Below are 9,478 nucleotides of genomic sequence, written 5' to 3'. Positions count from 1 at the left end.
TTTGTTGTGCCTATCTGCGACTCAGCATCTCTGCTATATGGTGAGTAGCAACTTTTCTTTTCATAATACTGTTTTTCATTCCATCCTGGATTTTCCACAGTTTGAAAATACCAGCATTATTACTACCACTAGCACAAACACACAAACATTTTACTTGATTCTAATTATCTACTGTGTTCATAATTGAAAAAAAAAAGCCTTGCAAGCATCTCCTTACAGAAAGAAGAAATACTTAGTTAAGCTATTCACCTGTGGCTGTTATGTGTTGACGAAGCTCTTGCATAAGTGCATCCATTTCTGCCTGGACAGTTGTCAACTCTCCTTTCATGACAGATACTGCTTCATCTGTTGATAGTCCCTCATAGTCAACGGCTGTGCCACGTTTCTCACCAGTGGCACGTCTCTCATCTGATCTGGAATCAGATATGTCATCTGGTGTGAAGTAGATTAAGTACTGAAATTACACATATGCTTGTTGTTTCAGTGGATGTTTATCTTAATAGTTTCTTTTAACCATTCTTGTAAATAATGTATGAGATGGTGAAGAGTCTATGTTATTTCTCATGATAACAGATATCAGAAGACAATATTTGTTGTGTTACACAATGAAACACTTCGTATCCATTTACAAAAGTTCTGTATTTGTTGAAGCATTTAAATTCCAACATAACGAGGACTGCATTGGTGAAGAAATCCAGGGTATTTGAACCAACATGGTCAGAGTATAACTTAATTTCAGGTGCAGACTTTCAGAGCTACAAGATGTCAACAAACTCTGATCTGAACACACATATATTTTAAAAGAGGAATATAACATGCTACACCATTTAACTCTGTGTTAAATGTATTTTAACTGTCAATATTAGCTTCAAAAAGCAATTGAAATTATCAGGGAAAAAATATGGCTGCTGCAGAAATTTCATTTATGTCTTGTAGTGAATTCTTATTGAATCATTTTTAATATTATCTGGAAAACATCACATGATGTATGCTAACCTTTACAAATAAAGGAAAAGAAGCACCATGAATATTTTTGGGAAAGACTGAATATAAACAGCAATATTTTTTGGTTGAAGTAAGTCTATTATGTCCAACATTGTTCAAAATATATATACAGATCACCTTGATGAACTCAAAAAATAAATGCAGTAATATCAGAATACAGCTAGAAGAACTTTTTGTAATTACCCTTTTAATCACAGATGACCAGATGGTGGTTACAACCCATGAAGAAGGTATCTTCTATATTATGAGAAAATTATTAGACAGATATGGCAAATGGGGACTCAAGTTGAACATCAAAAGACAGGAAATGCAGTCATTAGATCTTGAAGTATCAGTCATATTTGCTGATGACATCAGAATTTTAATACACAAATCAAATAAAGTTTTGCATCACCATGGTTCCCACAGAACTCCTGAAGATAGACATTAACTGTGGGTATTGTATCACAGACACAGTCCCTTTGACTGTTCAGAGATTTCACTAAACCCGCCCAAAGATGTAAACAACCATGCATGAGCAGTGCCTATTAGATGGAGGGGGTCTGACAGCTGATCAGTTCCAGTCATTCCACCAGGAAGCAAGTACATGGCTCATATTGTCTGTAGTTCAACCATGCCTAGATAGTCAATATGGCCATTCGATCATGTCCACATTGTTACTTTGTGCCAGGAAGTGCTCTCAACAAGGGAAGTGTCCAGGCATCTCAGAGTGAACCAAAGCGATGTTGTTCAGACATGGAGGAGATACAGAGAGACAGGAACTGTCAATGATGTGTTTTGCTCAGGCCACCCAAGGGCTACTACTGCAATGGATGACCACTACCTACAGATTATGGCTTGGAGGAACCCTGACAGCAATGCCACTTTGTTGAATAATGCTTTTCGTGCAGCCACAGGAGATCGTGTTATGACTCAAACTATGCGCAATAGGGCTGCATGATGCGCAACTTCACTCCCGACGTCCATGGCGAGGTCCGTCTTTGCAACCATGACACCATGCAGTGCGGTACAGATAGGCCCAACAACATGCCAAATGGACCTCTCAGGATTGGTATCACATTCTCTCAACCAGAGAATCATCAGAGACCTGTCTGGAGGCAACCCAGTCAGGCTGAATGCCTTACACACACTGTGCAGTGAGTGTAGCAAGGTTGAGGTTCTGTGCTGTTTTCGGGTGGCATTTACATGGGGCCGATGTACTTCGCTGGTGGTCATGGAAGGCGCTGCAACAGCTGTATGATATGTGAATACCATCATCCTACCAATTGTGCAACCATATCAGCAGCATATTGGCGGGGCATTCACCTTCATGGATGAAAATTCACTCACCTATTGGGCACATCTTGTGAATGATTTGCTTCAGGATAATGACATCGCTCAACTAGAGTGGCCAGCATGTTCTCCAGACATGAACCTTGTTGAACTTGCCTGGGATAGATTGAAAAGGGCTGTTCATGGATAATGTGACCCACCAACCACTCTGAGGGATCTACGTCGAATATTCGTTGAGGAGGGACCAACGGTGCCTTGATGAACTTGTGGATAGTATGCCACAATGAATACAGGTATGCATCTATGCAAGAGGACGTGCTTACTGGGTATTAGAGGTACCAGTGTGTATGGCAATCTGGACCACCACTTCTGAAGGTATTGCTGTATGGTGGTACAACATGCAATGTGTGGTTTTCACGAGCAATAAAAAGGGCAGAAATGATGTTTATGTTGATCTCCATTCCAATATTCTGTACAGTTTCCGGAACTCTTGGAGCTGAGGTGCTGCAAAACTTTTTTTCATGTATGTAGTAGCTGCTGACAAAGCCTCATTGGAAGTAACAACAGATACTTTAGTGTCCCTAGTTACTAACTGGTTTCAAAAAAATAAGATAATAAGTAAAGAAAAAACGGTCTTTATAGATTTCCACTATTACAAGAATTTAATAAAATACTATATCTTGACAACACATTAGTGAAATCAGTCACTGACACTAAAGTTCTAGGGATATGTAATCAAAACAGTTTAAAATCGAATTGTCATGCGAAAGAAGCCAAAGTCCAAGCAGGTAAACAGCCATTCAGGAATATTATGCATACTTCCATTTATTACTCTGGTATGGGCTCATCTTCTGGTGAAACTCTGCCATCAGCATAAAAATCTTTAGGATGCAGAAAAGAGTAGTCAGGGAAATCTGCAAACTAAAAAAACTGGAGACATATAGACCACATTTCCTACAGCTGAAAACAATGAGCCTGCCAAGCCGTTACATATATGAGTGTATCCTGTTTGCAAACGAGTATCTTTTAAGCAGTACTGGATGTCTATGATAAAATAAGCGTCTCCATAGCCACAACAAAAGAAACATAAGTAGTATCCACATGTTCCAGTGTAGAACAGTATTGTATCAAGAAAGTATTTCACAGGTAACAGTTAAATTCTCAACAGCCTACCTACTGATTTAAAACATCAGTAATGCATTTAAATATAACCTTAAGTCATTTATGATGGAATAGTGTTTTTATTCAGGAAAAGAATTTCAAATTATAAAAAAAATTCCGTGTAAACTGAATAAGTAATTATGACTAAATTCAAATTGTGTTGTTTTTGTTACTTGTAATTTATGAGCATTATTTGTAAACTGAATTCTGTCTTGTTTTCTCTCTCTCCCTGTCTTCTTCATTCTCATATTTGACTTGTTCTATATTCATATATTAGTAATTAAGTATGTAATGAATCTAAATGGACCAAATAAGTCTAATGGAATTTGTTGTTGTTGTTGTGGTCTTCAGTCCTGAGACTGGTTTGATGCAGCTCTCCATGCTACTCTATCCTGTGCAAGCTTCTTCATCTCCCAGTACCTACTGCAACCTACATCTTTCTGAATCTGCTTAGTGTATTCGTCTCTTGGTCTCCCTCTACGATTTTTACCCTCCACGCTGCCCTCCAATGCTAAATTTGTGATCCCTTGATGCCTCAAAACATGTCCTACCAACCGATCCCTTCTTCTAGTCAAGTTGTGCCACAAACTTCTCTTCTCCCCAATCCTATTCAATACCTCCTCATTAGTTATGTGATCTACCCACCTTATCTTCAGCATTCTTCTGTAGCACCACATTTCAAAAGCTTCTATTCTCTTCTTGTCCATACTAGTTATTGTCCATGTTTCACTTCCATACATGGCTACACTCCATACAAATACGTTCAGAAACGACTTCCTGACACTTAAATCTATACTCGATGTTAACAAATTTCTCTTCTTCAGAAACGATTTCCTTGCCATTGCCAGTCTACATTTTATATCCTCTCTACTTCAACCATCATCAGTTATTTTACTCCCTAAATAGCAAAACTCCTTTACTACTTTAAGTGTCTCATTTCCTAATCTAATTCCCTCAGCATCACCCGATTTAATTTGACTACATTCCATTATCCTCGTTTTGCTTTTGTTGATGTTCATCTTATATCCTCCTTTCAAGACACTGTCCATTCCGTTCAACTGCTCTTCCAAGTCCTTTGCTGTCTCTGACAGAATTATAATGTCATCGGCAAACCTCAAAGTTTTTACTTCTTCTCCATGAATTTTAATACCTACTCCGAATTTTTCTTTTGTTTCCTTTACTGCTTGCTCAATATACAGATTGAATAACATCGGGGAGAGGCTACAAACCCTGTCTCACTCCTTTCCCAACCACTGCTTCCCTTTCATGCCCCTCGACTCTTATAACTGCCATCTGGTTTCTGTACAAATTGTAAATAGCCTTTCGTTCCCTGTATTTTACCCCTGCCACCTTTAGAATGTGAAAGACAGTATTCCAGTCAACATTGTCAAAAGCTTTCTCTAAGTCTACAAATGCTAGAAACGTAGGTTTGCCTTTTCTTAATCTTTCTTCTAAGATAAGTCGTAAGGTTAGTATTGCCTCACGTGTTCCAACATTTCTACCGAATCCAAACTGATCTTCCCCGAGGTAATGAGTAATTGTGAAAGTATAAATATTTAGGGAATATAATTAATGAAGATGGAACATATGAAGATGTCACACTGAGCCCAGGAAGGAAAGCAATTCCAAAACCGAACTCTGTTTTATGGTCCACAAAATGCAGGTTGAAAACAAAAGTTAATATACACTCCTGGAAATGGAAAAAAGAACACATTTACACTGGTGTGTCAGACCCACCATACTTGCTCCGGACACTGCGAGAGGGCTGTACAAGCAATGATCACACGCACGGCACAGCGGACACACCAGGAACCGCGGTGTTGGCCGTCGAATGGCGCTAGCTGCGCAGCATTTGTGCACCGCCGCCGTCAGTGTCAGCCAGTTTGCCGTGGCATACGGAGCTCCATCGCAGTCTTTAACACTGGTAGCATGCCGCGACAGCGTGGACGTGAACCGTATGTGCAGTTGACGGACTTTGAGCGAGGGCGTATAGTGGGCATGCGGGAGGCCGGGTGGACGTACCGCCGAATTGCTCAACACGTGGGGCGTGAGGTCTCCACAGTACATCGATGTTGTCGCCAGTGGTCGGCAGAAGGTGCACATGCCCGTCGACCTGGGACCGGACCGCAGCGACGCACGGATGCACGCCAAGACCGTAGGATCCTACGCAGTGCTGTAGGGGACCGCACCGCCACTTCCCAGCAAATTAGGGACACTGCTGCTCCTGGGGTATCGGCGAGGACCATTCGCAACCGTCTCCATGAAGCTGGGCTACGGTCCCGCACACCGTTAGGCCGTCTTCCGCTCACGCCCCAACATCGTGCAGCCCGCCTCCAGTGGTGTCGCGACAGGCGTGAATGGAGGGACGAATGGAGACGTGTCGTCTTCAGCGATGAGAGTCGCTTCTGCCTTGGTGCCAATGATGGTCGTATGCGTGTTTGGCGCCGTGCAGGTGAGTGCCACAATCAGGACTGCATATGACCGAGGCACACAGGGCCAACACCCGGCATCATGGTGTGGGGAGCGATCTCCTACACTGGCCGTACACCACTGGTGATCATCGTAGGGACACTGAATAGTGCATGGTACATCCAAACCGTCATCGAACCCATCGTTCTACCATTCCTAGACCGGCAAGGAAACTTGCTGTTCCAACAGGACAATGCACGTCCGCATGTATCCCGTGCCACCCAACGTGCTCTAGAAGGTGTATGTCAACCACCCTGGCCAGCAAGATCTCCGGATCTGTCCCCCATTGAGCATGTTTGGGACTGGATGAAGCATCGTCTCACGCGGTCTGCACGTCCAGCACGAACGCTGGTCCAACTGAGGCGCCAGGTGGAAATGACATGGCAAGCCGTTCCACAGGACTACATCCAGCATCTCTACGATCGTCTCCATGGGAGAATAGCAGCCTGCATTGCTGCTAAAGGTGGATATACACTGTACTAGTGCCGACATTGTGCATGCTCTGTTGCCTGTGTCTATGTGCCTGTGGTTCTGTCAGTGTGATCATGTGATGTATCTGACCCCAGGAATGTGTCAATAAAGTTTCCCCTTCCTGGGACAGTGAATTCACGGTGTTCTTATTTCAATTTCCAGGAGTGTATATAATGCAATTATTGAGCCAATTACCTTTGATGGCTTTCAGTGCTAGATGACTATTGAGAAGAACCTCAAGAAGATCAAATATGTAGAAATAGACTTTGTAAGATGAGAATCAAGGATCTCTCGTTTGAAACATAGAACAAATGAGGATGTATGGAAAATAACACACAGGAAAGTAACATAATAGATGAAATAAAATACAGACAATTTTTCTAATTTTTTGACACTTAATGAGAATGGGAAAAGAAAGAAAACCCAAGAATATATTTGAACGCAGACTGAAAAACAGAAGGCACAGTGGTAGACCACAACTTAAATGGATTCAAGGGACAGAAAGGAGTATGACCAATAGAAACTTGACCATTGGCCTGTCTACATCACTTTCTATGTACCAAGTGTAATTTCTGAAAGATATTTTATCACGCATTTTGTGATACCCTTTCTTAATTGTCATAAATTTTCTAAATTTTTATTATAAGAAAATTGTCTTGGTTCTTTTGATGAAAGAGATATATATGCATGGAATTTTTGACCAATGTGTTGTTATTTTTGTATTTAATAATCTATGGACTATGAGTGGGGTAAAGCAAATTAGGTGCTGTGGAGTAGTTTGCCAAGAGAAGTAGTATGTGGCCAAATGTTATCAAAGTTGGGCAAGTGTAGCACATGTCTAAATAGCAGTTCTCAAAATTATCTTTTTGTATTTGTGAACCACAAAGAAAAAGTGTTGTTTAAAATTTGTGAAATGATTTCAAGAATATATGAAGAAAGTGAAAACTGAAACATGTTCATTATTTTGATTAGAATTAATACAACAATATCAAACCCATAAACTCCTGCAAATCCAAATATTTTGCCAATATTCTACAGGTAAGTGAGAAAGAAGACCCCCTACAAGTGAACCATGAGAAACAATGAAAAAGAATTTTACCAGGTGAGTACCAATTATTTTGATCAATCAACATTTCTGAACTTTCCACCGTTTGCTCAGTGTGCTGTTACAAAGGACAAAGAGACAGAATTTAAGTAATTAATTTGTCTCAGTAATTAGAGGGTGGGGGGGACAGAAGATGCACAAAATAGATTATTATGGAGGCTGAGCTGCTGGATGTAGCAGGAGCCCTAGGACACTCATTAATACAATTTACATGTAATTTATATTTTAACTCATTGTAATGTTGAGTGCACACACACACACACACACACACACACACACACACACACACATACACTTGAACGGATTACAAAAACATGTACATATGCATCATTCACTGAGTAACTCTTAGTCTGTTTCTATGGATAGTTTTTTCATTTGAAAATTCAGTTGAGAAACCTGTTAAAATTACATGGAAACAGAATGACCAGTACTATGTTAAATAATGCAGCCAACAGTAACATTTAAAGCAGAGAACATTGACCCCAGCTTTTGGAACTCCTACATCATCTCTTTAGTAGTGAAAGGGATTCATTGGGGATGGCTGAAAAGCCAGAAAGGACTTAAGGGACATGAGTGCTTGCTACATCACACAAGTTGTTTGGATCCTGCAGTGGAACAGATCAATTGAACAAACTAGTACATAATCTGATCCCATAACTTTAATATAGAAAGTGATACATTGGTCGTAGGAGTGACTGTGTTTATAATTACTGTTGACATTCTGAGATTCATAATTCAATGTTTCACCAGGAGACAAATGTAATTATACTGAGGAGGAAGTTCAGGTCAGTTACACCAAACAATACTCCCCTTTTCCAATAGTTAATTTGTTCACCTCTTTACACAAGCTAGGCTTACACAGAACTCCCATGGCGGCACTCTACAAACATAATGTTTAGCTTAGTTCAAAGACAATACTCATATCGATTCTGGTGTCAACCTCATTGGCACCACATAGCCCCCCCCTCCCCCCCGCAGTACGGAGTATTCTTAAGAGGCAGGGGGGGGGGGGGTGACTATGTCGTCGGCAGGGGTGGTCCGCGGGAGCCGGACCACGGTCAGCTCGACAGCATCGTCGGGGAGCTGTGCCGGTAGATGTTGTGAAGGAAGGTTCGGCCACTGAACCTGGAAGTTCTTGAAGCGTGCCGGGCGCCGTACTGGGCATGCTGGTCATGCGGTGACAGGTGGAACGGAGCGACGACGACGATGTCTCCGGAGGCCATGGCGAACACACGAAGCATGTCCAGGTCGACGTCGGACGAGAGAGGATCACATTCCACCAGGTGGCAGGGAAGGCAGAGGTAGTGTCATGAGAACTGGATGAAGGGAAACACATGACGAACAGTGTGTCATCGCGTAGTATTATAGAAATGTCGTGGATTATGTCTGGGGGAACAGGCACAAACACCTCGAGCGAGGGCACGTTCAAGATGGGGGGGCGTGAGAAATCTCAACAGGACAAGGCAGGCCACGGGGGAGAGGTCGAAGGGACCGGCGAAGGGCCCAGCGGCGAGGGCGTGATCGTAGGTAAGCTCGACGTGGGGAGCATGTGGTCACTTGACGGAGTGCGTGAGACCGAAGTAGAGGGCGAGGTCGGAGAAGAGCTCGACGATTGGAGCTGGAAGTCACTCGACCGAGTGTGTAAGTCCGACCTGGAGGGAGTTGTCGGAGCGTCGTGAGCCATGACAGTGAGTGGCGTGGTCATAGCCTGAAAGGGGGGTAGAAGCGCGCTTGACATGAGCAGGCTCGAGTCTGTTGAGAGAGACTGTAATAGCTGAATCTTTTATCTGGATGTCATAGGTGTTGGCTGAGTGCCAGAGAACTCGGTATGGGCTGGTATATGGGGGTTGGATGGGAGCACGGACAGTGTCGTGTCAGAGCATGACGTACTCGCAATTGTTCATAGATTTCGGTACGTGAACCTTAGGGCGGGAATGGCTGGTGGGCAGAGGGATGTGGAGGTTGATGAAGTGGCATCTGACATGGTCCATGAAG

General features: G+C 42.5%; 1 protein-coding gene across 1 annotated transcript in view; it reads right to left on the bottom strand.

Moving 5' to 3' along the window:
• Positions 1–241: 241 nt before the first annotated feature.
• LOC126456667 (uncharacterized) overlaps positions 242–9,478 on the bottom strand; it is a 303,806-nt gene continuing 294,569 nt past the window's right edge. Inside the window, exon 7 of the mRNA XM_050092410.1 lies at positions 242–413. Within this exon, the coding sequence (XP_049948367.1) occupies positions 242–413 (172 nt within the window). The remainder of the gene's footprint in view (positions 414–9,478) is intronic.

The sequence above is a fragment of the Schistocerca serialis genome, chromosome 2 (genome assembly GCF_023864345.2).
Source record: "Schistocerca serialis cubense isolate TAMUIC-IGC-003099 chromosome 2, iqSchSeri2.2, whole genome shotgun sequence".
In the NCBI taxonomy this organism is placed as follows: Eukaryota; Metazoa; Arthropoda; class Insecta; order Orthoptera; family Acrididae; genus Schistocerca; species Schistocerca serialis.
The sequence above is the reverse complement of the archived record's forward strand: the minus strand, read 5'-3'. Positions and strand labels throughout refer to the sequence as shown.